At 42.3% G+C, this 15,699-nt stretch overlaps 1 protein-coding gene across 1 annotated transcript in view; it reads left to right on the top strand.

Annotated features, from left to right (window-relative positions):
• Positions 1–180: 180 nt before the first annotated feature.
• The window catches only part of si:dkey-247m21.3 (5-hydroxytryptamine receptor 4), a 30,094-nt gene continuing 14,575 nt past the window's right edge, over positions 181–15,699 (top strand). The window contains exons 1-6 of the mRNA XM_062412300.1: positions 181–298; positions 11,535–11,616; positions 11,981–12,151; positions 12,507–12,707; positions 12,844–12,997; positions 13,894–14,558. Coding sequence (XP_062268284.1) covers positions 11,594–11,616; positions 11,981–12,151; positions 12,507–12,707; positions 12,844–12,997; positions 13,894–14,558 — 1,214 coding nt within the window. The 5' untranslated portion in view covers positions 181–298; positions 11,535–11,593. The remainder of the gene's footprint in view (positions 299–11,534; positions 11,617–11,980; positions 12,152–12,506; positions 12,708–12,843; positions 12,998–13,893; positions 14,559–15,699) is intronic.

Below are 15,699 nucleotides of genomic sequence, written 5' to 3'. Positions count from 1 at the left end.
TACACTTGTTTAGTTGTTTACACCCAACAACTCAACTAATCCCATTGCGTCATGCAGCCACAGGATGGCAGCACCGATCCCCCCCCCCCCCTCTCTCTCTCTCTCTCTCTCGCTCTCTCTCTCTCTCTCTCTCTCTCTCTCTCTCTCCTTCTAGCCCGGTGTCACTCATCAGCGGCTCGTGCAGCTCGGATCTGTTTTCTATTATTTCGTTTGTAAATCTCATTTCATGTCTTCAGTTCATCGGAACATGAGGAACACGCAGACTCACCGGAGGAAGGAGGCGAGGAGCCCGGTACAGGTGAGCAGGTTGGATTCTGTTCTTTACATAAAAGTTTGACAGAGAGAAGGAAACAGGTATAGAGGGAATAAAATAAACAATTTTGACACTTTAAAAAACTACAACTAGAACAACTGAAGACCTTTATAATTCATTACTCATTTCTTGTCATCTAAAGATCAGTAGATTATTTATTAGGTTAATGATCAAGCTGCAGGCACCAAACATAGCATATCAAATGCAATGCATGTGTAATGATTTTTATCTCACCTAATAATGATATTTGTCTCACAGTTTCATTTTAATCAACCACTTTTAATTCTTAATATGTGGGAAATTTAAACAACATTTGATGGTCAGTGTATTGTATACTATATATGCGTATTAGTAGTATGTATTTTGAGTTCTTCAATATGAATTGTTATCCACTATCCTTCAGGAGCTGATTAGCCTCATGAGACTATCATACAAACAGAAATACAGTGAAATGTTCAGGTACATGTTGCAGACATGAATGTTTGCTTTAGAGAAGAAAAAGTCATATTTGTGAAAGAAAATCAGCAGTAAAGCCACAAGCCGCAGTATTATAGTGCACATTAAGCAATACTTATACTAAGATAAAGAGCTTAAACTTTCCTTGAACTTCCTTTGGTTCACCAGGGATTTTATTGCTTGTTTTATGACATGACTTATGTCACTGGAGTCAGAGACGTGTCCATCTGAGAGCACGGATGAGTAAACAAGCAGTGGGAGTGTGCAAAAAGTGAAAAATTGCAGTTATGAGGAGAGTTGAGGAGAATCTTTCTGCGTATTCCCTGTTCATTGGGCTTTCGAGCCAAAGCGTGTTGGACTTACAGTACAGAAGTCGCTCTCTGTACGAGCGTGGCTCGAGTTTCTACCTCATCAGAAGTTTTCCTTGCTCCATGCATGTTGGAAGCAGGTGATGTTGTGCCAAAATTGCCTTCCCTGCCTCCACAGCATTCCTCTGTCTTTGTTTTGGCCTGCTGAGACGTCCACGAAGAGATTATTGGGAGCTCACGTCACTATCTCCCGAAAACTTTAGTTGGCTGTCAGGACACACTCAAAGGTCAAGTGCCCCGAAAACAGAGAACTCACCGATGACGTTTCATCGCTGACTTGCTGCACTTTCTCCTTTTTCTGTTACCTGAAGAAAGTAGTTTGTCGTTTCTAATCTGTTATCAGAAATATGACGCTCATAGTTCATCATCACACACATGCACACATACAATCGGTTTTAGGGTAGAGTATCCTGCGGCTGCTGCTGCTGCTGATCTGTTGGTTGAGCTTTGAATTGACTGTAAACATTGTGCGGTCGAATAAGATGTTCTGCTCTGACACACTGTGCTGTGTACACCATGTGAGTGTGTGTGTGTTTGTCTGCAATAGCTTTTCTTACCTCTTTAAACACTGACCTTTCATAGCCAGTAGAACTCGTGGGGACCAGAGTCCCGTCCTAATGAGGCAGAATGTCATAACCGGACTCCTGGTTCAGTTTAAGGGTTAAGATGTGATTGGTTGGGTAAGTTTAGGCGCTGAGGCATGAATTGGTCATGGTAATGTTTTGGTCAGGCTGTCCACAAGGAATGAATGGAAGTCGATGCAAACAGCTTAATAAGGATGGATGTGCAAACTGTTATCAGTGTGTGTGTGTGTGTGTGTGTGTCTGTGTGTGTTTTCTGCATTGCACTCCTGCCCCATGATTGGCTGATTGGTTTATTGCTCTAGTGTCTCTCAGTGAACTCCACCGCATACACAGTCAGTGCCAATAACAATGTTCAGGGAGATGCACATGGACGAAAAGCAACAACAGCAAAAAACGAGGGCAACAAAGCTGAGCATAGAAAAACAAACACAAACATTTTATCTGAGGAAGAATCTGCGGCGCTTCAGGCCGTCTGCAAGCGGAGGTAGGTCAGTGCTCTCAGTTCATTCCACCACTTCTCAACCACTGAGCCCAGCGATGTTGGCTACTGGATTCCGCCATTCACTTCAGCAATTTATTAATGAGGTGCAAACAATAAACGTTTACACACACAGGTGATTTATTATCACACTGTGTTTGTGTTGAATTGTAAATCATTGGCACAGTAGCCCATTCGGTTCAGTCACTGAGAAGTGGCCCATTGAGTTATTTTTAACACGTCAACATATGAGTAAGTAGGTTAAAGAAAAGATGGAAACATACAGAAACAACCAAAGACACAAAAGACAATGTATCAAATAATTGAGCAGTATGTATAATTCAGTTTGTAAAATGTATATACAAGGAAAAAAGGGGATGCATTTGGGCTGGAATAATTATTAAACCTAAGAAGTATCATTACAGTTGGTTGTTATGTGCAGGATGTGTTTGTAAACATGGCCTTATATAGTATATAGTGTAAAGCCACTTTGTACCTATATTTATACATTGAAATGACATTATTATCTGCTGATATGGCTTGAGTGTATATATTAAATGTCACCGGAAATATTCCCTTTTCTTCATTGGTACGTATATGAGCAAAATGAAATGGCTGCTCAACATGACACCTGTGATAACCCACAGTCGCTCCTGTTCTGATCGTGTGCCAGCCGTCTTTGCTAAAGCACTAAGTCTCGGAGAAGCATACTGAGGCCTTATACACAGAAAGACTGGTGCGTGCCTAAGCTCTCACATGGGATGCGACATTGTCAAGGGCAAATCTGAGGCTGCTGTGTCGTCGAAGCAACTCCCTTGGTTATTGTTTAGATAACCAAAATCCCCTCTCTGGTAATAAATAAACGTTATTTCTTTCCCTTGTCGTGGCTCCTGTTCTCAGGAAGTCTTTTCCAAACCCGGCGTCAGCTTGCCAACTTCTTTTGGCATGTCCCCATTCACGGAACACATTAAACCGAATCGGCACCAGGGAATCCTTTAAACACACAGCATTAGCCCGAATCCGCATTGCAAGTATGAAGCAACAGATCGTTCCTCACTCAGCGTCTCTGAGCTTGTTTCCCAGCCCATGTGTAACCTCTGGCAGAAACTTGGCAAAACACAAAATAAATAAATAAATTACCAAATTTAATAGCACAAAAGGTTAGAATCTGGATGAAAATTAAATCTCACTTTGATTATGCTGTGAGAAAAAAAACACCCGACCGCGTCTGGGAGATTTAAACCATGTGGATCATGCGGCGGCCAGTGGCATGAGAGCACTGGGCGGTTCCCAGGTATGAGCATCTGTAAGTGAATCAGGCAGGTTAAACAAACTGGTGTTGTGAGACAGCATGTGAACTCCACTGATCCTGAGGCCGTTTTATTTTTTATTTTGAAGGGATCAGCGGGGCTCTCTGCCTTCTCCAGGAAAGGTTATCTCCTCTCCCCTGCTCTCGCCTGCTGTGCCGCCCTTTTGAGCCACTCCCCGTAGACATTTAGGAAAGGGCCACCGCCTTCAAGGTTAATTTCATGCCGCCTGAACCAAAGCCGACTCGTTAGCCTGATTCCCAGGGCTTGCCGGGTCTTATTCATTATCAGCGTCACCTCAGCCAAAGCAACATGTTTGTCTATACTTTTGTCTTTTTCGGTTATCGAAAGAGGAGCTCTTCGTTTAGCTCCTGCTCAGTATGGAAGTACCTTCTCTGTTTTTTTATATAATTTATTTTCATCCACTCTCCAGCTGTTTGATGCACGTTTCACATTCTCCGACTTCCTCTTGCCACAGGCCTGGTTTCCCTTCGGGGCTCAGCCTTATATAAATGGCAAAAATGTATCTAAGCAGCGTGACTGTCAAACTTATCTCACATGGCAATAAAACTAGACAGGGCTCAGGTCGCCCGAGTTCTCTCCAGCTTTTAAAATTATATTACATATATTTGTACAGCATATTACATACTGTACAAATATACATATAGCACAGTCAGATAGAATAATGTGACTTAACTTGAATTTGAGCTGATCTCTGTTGCCAGACTTTGTTAATCCTGGCTATATATAGTCTTTATTTCTGGATTGTGAAAACTGACCTGATCGAGTCGGTGGAGAGAAAACTAAACAAGTTCAAACTGAGCTCAAAGTTTTTTCACTGATAAGAAGCATCTGCAGTGTAAAAAAAATAATAAAATCAAGTAGATAGCCAAGCCAATGGGACTGAATCCAACTGAGGTCCAAATATACTTTCAAAGTTCTTGTCCAAACCCGGCCTGATTAGTCAGAACCCCAATTTATGATTCGTGGCTTTATCAAATGGTCATCTGTTAATCCATGCGGATTCATAATATCTCTCCACAACTATTGGACTAAAGACCATGAGCATTATCGAAAGAGGAGCTCTTCGTTTAGCTCCTGCTCAGTATGGAAATACCTTCTCTGTTTTTTTATATAGTTTATTTTCATCCACTCTCCAGCTGTTTGATGCACGTTTCACATTCTCCAACTTCCTCTTGCCACAGGCCGGGTTTCCCTTCGGGGCTCAGCCTTATATAAATGTCGAAAATGTATCTAAGCAGCGTGACTGTCAAACATATCTCACATGGCAATAAAACTAGACAGGGCTCAGTTCGCCCGAGTTCTCTCCAGCTTTTAAAATAGTTTTGAAACTTTAACCATGGTGGGATGGGGGGGGGGGGGGGGGGGGTGTATCTGTCGGTATGTTTATCTCTTAATGCAGCTATAGAATAACATTTCAGGCTCATGTTGGACGATCCTCAATCATTGTTGATGAGTTATTCTTGGACTATCAGTTACTGAGTGAAAGAAGCAGAAAGCAGGACAGGGTGGTATCGTCTTTTCTTTTAGTGGAACAAGGAAGACTTTGAGTTGAATGGGATTAAATATAACTATAAACAAACGTATAGATCTCTTCATTGATCTGGGGAAAAATACTTCGATAAAACAAATAGATCTGCATTATACATTTTGTTAACTTTTGTGCGTTTTGTAGTCAAAACCCATCAAACTATGTCTTTTGCTCATGTTTTGGTGGAGAGACCCCTAATGGCCAAAGTGAAATACCGTAGGTTTAACTGGTATCACAGTCAAACAGTTTTTGAACGTGAATGCAAGAAAAGGGAGGATGCTTTCATTTCCACAGCCTGCTTGTGTTTTGCGTTGGTCCACACATCACTGTTTGTGTGTTGCTCTCCTCTCTCTTCTTTTACCACCGAGTTGGCACCGGGACGAGGCCGGCACGCTCAATTACCTGCTCACAAACCATTACCCTCACCCACACAGCTTTATCCAGCAGACACGCTCCGCACTGCACTGGGTTGCATCTTGCTCCCCTCATGGGTGCAGCCGGCCAGAGAGGGATTTAATTTACCTCTGTGAGTGCAAAGAAAAGTCAGTGGCTCCACAGAAAGATAGAATAAAGAGAAAATGAGGGGCTGTGGAATATTCGTGACACGTTTGAGTTAAACACACTTTTGAGGTTTGGATCCAAATGCACATTTGTGGCTTTTTAAGAATATTCGTTATTCTCCGATACTTATAACCTTTTCATGATAATACAATTCTTATAGTGAATCATGGAAAACAATATATTATCAATATTAATATTCTCAGTCCTGTCTCAGTGTTATCTTATCAACTTTGTTCAATCCAAAGCCAGAGTTTAAGGTATTCCTGAAGTTATTTGTAAAATAATTAACTTCTAATAATTTTGAACTTGGCAGAACTGAACCTGTTTTTCAGCCACACTGCACGTTCCAGGAACGCTCTTTATTAATTTCAGCTGCCAAATATGGTCTTTAAATGGGGGGGAAATTTCTCCAGATGCAGCCTGGTTATTCAGCTGCTTGTTGCACAAACCAGTAGCGTATTAAAAATCCACGAGATGAACTGTCCTGTTTGCACATCACGCAGCTCGAAAAGACACAAAGTCGACAAATGGAGCAGAAGCCTTGATGTTTCTTGGTTTGAGATAATAATTCTCAGCAGACTTTGTCCATCAGGATGTGTCACTGCAGGAAAACTATTCCAGGCCAATGTGTCCCCAGAAGATTCTGAAACAGTGAAACACAGTAGAAAACCAGACAAGGACAGGAAGTAAAGCAGGTACTTTTAAAGTAAACCAGGAAACCACTGACCTGAAATCCCCAAACAGATTCATTCAGAGCCAGTTACTATATCGAGGACAACTGATTACTACCCTCTTGAGCACCTATAGGGACATGATGATGTTGCATGATGGGAACAGGAAACTATTGCACAGTAACATGTGTTGTGAGGTAACGCAAAATATTCAGAAAATGCACAAAAACTAATTGTGAGGGAAAGTAAAAGTAATCCTCAAAAAAACGACCAGTTAGGGCTCTTTAAAAACACATTTCTTAGGTACAAACACATTCTGGTGAAAGAAGTTAAGCGCTCAGTGTTGTTTGCAGGTCTTGTGTTGTGAATAAACAACTACCTCCACCAACATTTAATAAAAGTGCAAAGATTCTTTCCCAAAACACTGACTGACCTAAAAGATTGAAAAAAAAGAAAAAGGAAAGACAGATCCAGGTCTTCTCTTAAGTGCCAGACCGCTGAGGAGGAGATTCACTGTTGGAGAGGCAGAGAAACCAATTTATACACTCACAATTACCGGAAAGTAGAGCAGAATGCAATACGGCTATACACCGGGCTTTTTATTTTCCTGACTGTCTGTGGCTCTTATGTTGCTGTTCCCATCACTCTCTCCGTCTGCACACTCCGCAGGCATGCAATATACAGTAGGACGAGCAGGGAACACCAGATGAAGTAGAAGTGTGCAGGTCGCGGGGCTGATGTTTGAACTGGGCTATATCAGGCTTTTATTATCTTGTTTGTAAGCACGATTACGCAAAATCTACAGATGGGATAACCAGGGATTTTGGTGTGAATTCAGATCAGGGGACAGATCCAGGATTTTCCTTGAGTTCAAACATTAGATCTTGATGAAAAAAATCTTTGAATCCCACCTTGTAATGTGTACTTCACAGGCTCCACACCCTTTTCAGTATGAGAGCGTCCGTCCCTGTTTGTGTTGTTTTCTTTCAGAGCCACAATCTTCTCCGCTTAAGCTTTTAAAATTAGGACGATGGACCGCGAACCATGATACTCCTCTGTCTCCCTGGCAACAGTATCAGGGATGACTCCTCCACACACAGACAAACAAATATGCATGTGAGCACAGACACACACTCACGGTTCAGCCCTCTTACAGTCTGAGGTGTGAGATTATGTGCGATCTAGGCCTATTTACCTCCCACCTGACGACGTTATTCTGCTGCGTTTAACACAACAGGGATTAATTGAATGAATATAGGCTACCGTCACTGTTTCAATCACTGCAAACAAGATTTGTAACTTAAACATTGTCATAAACAGAGCAGAGGTAGATTTTCAGATGTAAATCAATTAGATCAGAGAGAGAATCTTCTAATTACAGATCATATCAGATGAGTCAGTCACACCTCCTACACATGTCTATCTACGTATCGATCTATCTGTGTATCTATGTTTCTTTGTATCTTTGTATCTTTGTATCTAAATCTATCTATCTATCTATTTATCTATCTATCTATCTTTCTTTCTATCCATCTTAATCTATCTATCTATCTATCTATCTATCTATCTATCTATCTATCTATCTATCTATCTATCTATCTATCTATCTATCTATCTATCTATCTATCTATTAGCATATTACATACTGTACAAATATACATATAGCACAGTCAGATAGAATAATGTGACTTAACTTGAATTTGAGCTGATCTCTGTTGCCAGACTTTGTTAATCCTGGCTATATATAGTCCTTATTTCTGGATTGTGAAAACTGACCTGATCGAGTCGGGGGAGAGAAAACTAAACAAGTTCAAACTGAGCTCAATGTTTTTTCACTGATAAGAAGCATCTGCAGTGTAAAAAAAATAATAAAATCAAGTAGATAGCCAAGCCAATGGGACTGAATCCAACTGAGGTCCAAATATACTTTCAAAGTTCTTGTCCAAACCCGGCCTGATTAGTCAGAACCCCAATTTATGATTGGTGGCTTTATCAAATGGTCATCTGTTAATCCATGCGTATTCATAATATCTCTACAACTATTGGACCAAAGACCATGAAGCAACCTGTCATCTCCCTCCCCGCTGCTCCGTAGAGTTTTTCAATCAGCTCCTTGTCTCTCAGATGTGAAATGGACACGGTAAGCTGTGAAAACTCGCCTCCCTTGACGCACATCACAGGAGAGAAACCACAGAAACCTGTCAGAGATAAGGCTCCAGTCCCTTCTCGCTCCCTCTCTCTATTTCTTTCTTTCCATCCTCTTTCTTCCTTAGAAATACACATTAGGCTAATATCTTCTAATTCTTGACGGAACAATGAGTAGGTGGTGTTGTTGTCCAGTGATGATGATTGTGGGTGTGTGTGTGTGTATGTGTGTGTGTGTGTGTGTGTGTATGCGTGTGCATGTGTGTGTTTGTGTGTGTGAGTGTGAGTGTGGGATGAGAGAGAGAGAGAGAAAGATGATAATGCTGATTGCAATTTCCTCTATGAACCATCTAAGATGCAGTAATCAGTCATTTTTGTGCTATTTCAAACCGGGTGTTGTAATGAGAAAGCAAAGCTGATTCCAATCTGTGCTCCATTGTTCAGCTAAAAGATTCCCTCAGCAGCCTGATGACCTAAACATATATTTGCCAATGCATGTGTCAGTTGTTTGTGTCCAAATCATTGACGAATCACTGAATCTGCCTTTTGGACACAGACCGTGATTTCCGAGGGACGAGGCCTCAATGTGCTTCAGATTAGGTGCTGGTGAGATCCCATCACATGAGGTATGAAAGTAGGGAGGATTTGATCAACTTTCTCTGCTCAGGTTTCACAAAAACTACATCTGTGATATTTCATAAACGTCAGAGAGTGAAAATCATGAGCAACTTCAAATGGGCTGTACTGGGATTGTGCGCCATTATCCTCATTTGTACAATTCCTGTGTCTGAGAGTTAGGTCTCTTAATTGGATCAGAATGAATCTATAGAGAACTTTATAGCCCTCAACAGAGTTTATAAATCCCCATAAAAAACTTTTGACAGGCCTTTGTCCGGATGAATGCGAAAAGTTAATGGGTTAATCTTTGGACCATAATTTATATGTTATCCTATTGACAAACAAACCACCTAACCAGCAGTCAAGGGTAAACACATAACTTTCTTGGTAAATCACCTGATTCTGTAGTTTAGAGTAAGTTTCCTCACAAGATAATCATGCAAATGTCAATGTTTAGGCTTTGTCTCTAATTCCTTGGTTGATCTGGTCAATGGGAATCGCTGCAGGTGAGAAATCATAAGACATCTATGTTGGTACTAAACAAATAAAGATGGTGGTGGTGGGGAAATAATACATCTACGCCCAGAGGCCCTATCATTGTTTAATCTGTTCACGGTCCACATGCGCTCAGAAATGAACATAAAGTCTTTCAGGCCCTATACAGATGGTATGTGAGCTTCTCAGCCAAGTACAACGAGGATTTGATGTTCTCTATCAGGGTTGTGTCATCTCTCCGCTGCCCTTGAGAAAATGAGCATGTTGATAGAAAACTACCTGAACTTTCCCTTGTTTTGATTTTGGTTTTGGCTCGATGGACATTTCTTAAAAAAAAGTGCAACATATTTTCACAACCCAGTGTGGAAGGAATTATGTTTGGCCGGTCAGAAACTGGAAAAGCTGTCAGGGCTTGACAGCTCTTTTTTTTGGCTCTGGGGACCAGCAAACAAATCAAAACCAGTCTCGCGGACCTGGGATGTAAGTGTATTAACTCTAAACTGAGATAAGTCAAACCGCTCCTTGCCAAGATTCAGTCCAATGAATGATGGACAATTACACAATGGACAAAAGTAAACCTGTACCTGGATGAAGTGATACACAGACATGTGGAACTGTAAATAGCTGGTGGACGATGATAATGACCCTTGAGTGCGATAAGGCCAGACAGCTGTTAAAAGCGGAGATGCAGCAATACGTTGTTAAGAGGTCCTTAGAGCTGATAAGGCATCGACAGTGATGTGGAGATGAACGTCTCTCTGCTGCTCCTCAGAATCAGATCCTCGGTCCGAAGTGACTCGACTCCAGTCGCTCTTGTTTCCTGTGACACTGATCGAATTTTTCCTAATCCCCTCGGTTATTCTAAAAATAGAGGGGAGCAGTGTGCACTTATCTCTTCCTTGTGCAAATAGGTTTCTATGTTTTTGTAATAAATCTATGTTTAGCTTTGTGAGCTCCATGGTTGTCAGGCTGGTGGTCCACTAACTTACAAAAATATTTTTATCAGCAAGCGCAAGTGTTTGGTGCAAATTAACAAATGTCCTAGAATGTACAAATGTTAGCTTAACTTGTGCTAGGCGTTTAGTTCTAAATGGCAAATGCTGGCATGCTAACTCTAGCGGGGTAAAAATTATACCTGCTGCTTAACACTCACCTGTATGCTAACTGTCAGAATGTTAGCATGTTGGCGTTAGCATTCAACCTAGGAGCTACTTCTGATTTTAGGCTTGTAGCGCCGCTAGCATGGCTGCTAACTCACACAAAGTACTCACGCAATTCTACTGAAAGCTAAAAATAAAAGGGGGTGGAGGTAAAACACAGCAGGGTCGAGCAAAATCAAATCTACACGACAAAAACTGCAATTATATTCCATCAACAAACCTTTTTATAAAAAACTGAGAAGCTGAATACTCATCAGAAGTTATAGATTTGACTGAACTTGGTCCAGGTGGACAATGACCCAGAGTTGAGGCTTTAACCTCCTTCATCTGTTGCCCGACTCCTCTTGCTACCGCAGGCTGTTGTTGGTAAAATCCATCTGTTTACCTTATTTACCAGGTTAAATATGGGCTGCGGGGTCAAACAGTCTGACCTTTAGAGCGGGAGAATCTCCACCAGCCCCGGAGGAGCAGTTCAGGAGCCGGTATCTGATCTGTGATCTCTCCTTTTGCAGGGGAAGAAGAAATGAGAATTCTCTTTTGGTTCTCACTAGAGCATGGTGTTATTATTGCATTACAAAGACAAACTGACACACTGATGGAATCTGGCAGACGCAGCTGCTGCCTGTTGCAGCCCATTTGCCCTATAAATATCACACGCTTTCAAGCTGTGATCCAGATACTTATTCCAGGGGCAAATATTCGATTTTTGGTGTTGGATAGACAAACAATAAGAAATCCAACCACTTTGTACGTGCAAGCTGGATACTATTTTCAGAAAAGCGAAGACTTATTGTGTGTGTGTGTGTGTGTGTGTGTGTGTCTACAGGGCCAGAGCATGGGGTGATGAGGACTCTCCTCTTCTGACTTCAATGCAGGTGACCAGTGATGGCCACAGCATCACCTCAACAGTAAGTAAATAATCGAAACTCATATATTTATAAAAATAGTCTGAGTTTATGGAAAAAAAAGTTGTATCATTTTCCACAGCGCAGTAGAATAGGAGTTTGATTGTAGCCTACATTACAACTGAACTGGTTTTATTTAAAGTGGTAATTTCTACTAATTTCGATAAATAATTATTGAGTGAAGTTATCGTTTAAAGAGGAGGTTGGTCTGACCATGATAACGTAACTTTAACCAACCAGTTTCATTTGCCAAATCCTAGGCGTAAAGAAATAGCCCCTTTCATATGGCATGAGAAGACTCTAAATAAGTAGAGAATTTCAATGTACTTACTGACTAAGCTGTTTTTATATATTTTTCTAACTGCAGTTTGTTGGATGACATAATATACACGGGACAACACCAACAGGAACAGCAGCAGGAATTCCTGAGCTCATTGGAGACGATCGTGCTCGCCATCTTTCTCTCCATCGTTATCATCATGACGGTGTTTGGCAACCTGCTGGTCATGGTGGCGCTCTGCAAGGACCGACATCTACGGTGAGCCCACTGGCTTTTCACCAACACTGTCTGACTATAAAGCACACACGTGTTGTACTGGCTGATCTGGTCGGGCGTGATATTAAGTTTCAAGTCACTTTGCAATAGTGTCTGGGACTTTTGGTCCCGGAAACAGAGATGAGAACAGAGATGAGAACAGACATGGGTTTCGGGAACTTGTAATAAAATGCCAAGGCACTCACATTACAGTGTCAGTTTTTAATGAATAAAAGTTAAACAGCAGCTTTAAAGTTGAGGCTTGTAAGATGTGAGCCATGACGCTCTACACCGTGACCTGATCATTTTAACAGCGACTTGTATGGATATGTTCTAACTTGTCTCCTCTGGCTCTCAGGAGGAAGAAGACCAACTACTTCATCGTGTCGCTGGCGTTCGCCGACTTGCTTGTGGCGTTGGTTGTGATGCCCTTTGCTGCCATTGAGTTGACCACCGGCGAGTGGCGGTACGGAGAGATCTTCTGCCTCGTCCGAACGTCCCTGGACGTCTTGTTAACCACAGCATCCATCCTGCACCTGTGCTGCATTGCACTGGACAGGTTTGTGAGAGACGACGAAGGATTTGAACCTTCTTCATGGGCTTTGATAAATTACCCTGTGTTTCAAAGATGCATATCAGACCCTGAGATGCAAACCTGAGTGTGTGTGTATGTCTGTGTGTGTGTATTATTCCAGGTATTACGCTATCTGCTGCCAGCCACTGGTCTATAGACACAAGATGACGCCGGTGAGAGTGGCAGTAATGCTCGGCCTCTGCTGGCTCATCCCCACATTTATCTCATTCTTACCCATCATGCAGAGCTGGAACGCCATCGGCATCGAGGAGATTGTAAGTCCTTAAGATCAGGCGCCACAGAGGCGGGAATGAGCTTACAGATGTATTCTTATTAAAAAAATTACATTACAATCCTGCATCAACGAAACATATAATGTGTTTTGACAAAGTTTCCCAGTGAAGAGTTCATATACCTCCCTGAAACGCCCTAAAGAGAGAGATGTTCTTTCCGTGGGGGCAAATGCAGCTGAAACCTCTCCAACCTAATATTCTCTGTTTCTAATAACGTCTCCAATCCCTCGAAACAATGACACAGTAATGCAGTGATCACAAAACAATCCCATTCCCCCGTGGAGGCTCCCTCGCTGCGAGCGCACACGGCACTTCAACAAGCATTTTCTGCTGGTTTGGATATGTTTTGGCGTGAGGTTATTTCAGAGCCGCCCTGAAATGAGCGGCAGGACTCCCCGAGGCAGGCGGCAGATAGATGAATTTATTCAGCCACGCTTAATGAAATACACAGCTCTTTCGATCAGGCCGCATCCAAACAATGATAGGTTTTCTTCTTTTTTTTATCGCTGCCTTCAAGTGATATGTCACAGAGAAAATTGCAAGGGAATTGAAATGACTTACGTGCGCACATTAAGGCGATAGGTTTCAGTTCGTTGTTTTATATTAGTAATGTTTGTCTTAAAAATATTCCAACCGCACTTTAGTTTTGCCCCAAAAAGGAATTGTTTGAAACTGACACTTCTTCACACTGAAGCTGCCGCAAAGCCACAAGAAGTGATTCAATTATTGTGAACTTTACGGCCCTGACCAATAGAATAAAAGTCCTGATGCTCAAAATCGTACCTATTTCTGAGTTTGGTGAATGCTTTAATACCCATAAATCATAAATGATGTTGTGTTTGTTCTATTTTTGTGTCTGTCTCTCTTCTTCCGTCCAGATTGAGGAGAGGCAGGTCTTGACGGGCGGCTCCAACGACACCAGCTGTGTGTTCCTGGTCAACCAGCCCTACGCCCTGATCTGCTCTGCGGTGGCCTTCTACGTCCCGTTGGCCCTCATGGTTCTGGCCTACCAGCGGATCTACGTCACGGCCATGAGCCACGCACGACAGATCGAGACGCTGCAGCGCGCCGGCTCGGCCCCCATCACTGGGACGGCTTCGGTCATCACCGTGAGGCCCTCCACTTCCTCGGATCCCTCGGAGCACTGCCGTCTTCGGACAGCAACAGTGTCCTCCTCTTTGGAGCAGGCTCCCATAGCGAACAGCCGCATGCGCGTTGAGACCAAGGCGGCAAAGACCCTGGCAATTATAATGGGCTGTTTCTGTCTATGCTGGGCGCCGTTCTTCATCACCAACGTGGTGGACCCCTTCATTCATTACTCAGTGCCCTGGCAGCTGTGGACAGCCTGGCTGTGGCTCGGGTACATCAACTCAGGATTGAACCCGTTCCTGTACGCCTTCCTGAACCGGGCGTTTCGGAGGGCGTTCCTGGTGATCCTCTGCTGCGGGGACGAGCGGTACTCACGGCAGGGAAGCTACTCCTACCGACAAACCCGTAGACCGTGCACGCCCACGTCGGTCAACGGCACATCTATGGCACTGAGGTAAAGTCACAACCATATTTGCACCGGTTTCTGTGAAGGTTTGCTCCATTGCTCTGCCAATGCAATGAAGCCAGTGAGGCAGATGTGTTTTCCTAGTCATGGTTCAAGTTTTTATTTGGGTTTGGCACGATCACCTTAATATTTTGACTTTGCATGGTTGGCCGGTTGAAACAGAAGACACAGCAGGGTTACTGCTAAGAGCGGATCAGTAATGTTATTGTCACAATAAGGGGAAAAGACATTTTGTTGCACTGATAACAAACCACATTATATACCTTTCTGTTAAAAGACAGTCAAAGAAGAAATCAAGGCCTCAGCTCGTGAACAAGGCTTATTTTTCTCCCCCTTACAAAGAGAGATGGATGTCATGTGCCTTCCTATCACGGTCAGCTAGGTGCCAATGGTCTGTCTCTTTGTATTTTATTTGTCTGTCTAGACAACAGATTTGACCTTTATCTGTTCCTTTGTTTCCAGTTTGACACCATAAAAATTGGACCAAAAGAGCTGCTGCATGTGTCACTACAGGGAAACACACCGTTTACATTCCTCATTGGTTCCATGTATTAATTTAGATCAGATTCTTCTTTCAAGACATTTCAAATAGTAAAACTATTTAGCTGATTTGTTTCCAGCGACCTCACATCAGGGTGATTCAGTACAGACAGGAAGAGAAAACATCACGCCTTGGTGCAGCCATCATCTTATATGAATGAAGCAATTATTTTTTATTTAGGCCATGTTTCATACCCTTAAGAGTAAATAATGGATGTGGACATGCTGTGTCTCATCTAGAAATAATATTCATAGGCGGGGGTGCTCTGCATATTGAACATTTGAGCAGGAAAACATGAAAATTGTCCCGGACTCTGACTCTTAAAGGAATAAATTCGATATTCACATCAGCTTTTTGATTCTGCTGCTTGTGAAATATGACGTAAGGTTTGTTAAGTAAATAAAACCAGAGCTGTAACCTGCAGTTTGACTTACATGCAACATGTTTTTCAAAAATATCTAGATTGTTTTTTGACTTTATTATAACTAAAAACCTTCATCGTAATAAGGACCAGCTGCAGCTCGGTTAGGACATGAGGCAACACTTGTTTTTACCTTATCAGTTCATCTTCCCTTCAGAATAAAAGCA

The sequence above is a fragment of the Platichthys flesus genome, chromosome 19 (assembly GCF_949316205.1).
Source record: "Platichthys flesus chromosome 19, fPlaFle2.1, whole genome shotgun sequence".
NCBI lineage: Eukaryota > Metazoa > Chordata > Actinopteri > Pleuronectiformes > Pleuronectidae > Platichthys > Platichthys flesus.
The sequence above is the reverse complement of the archived record's forward strand: the minus strand, read 5'-3'. Positions and strand labels throughout refer to the sequence as shown.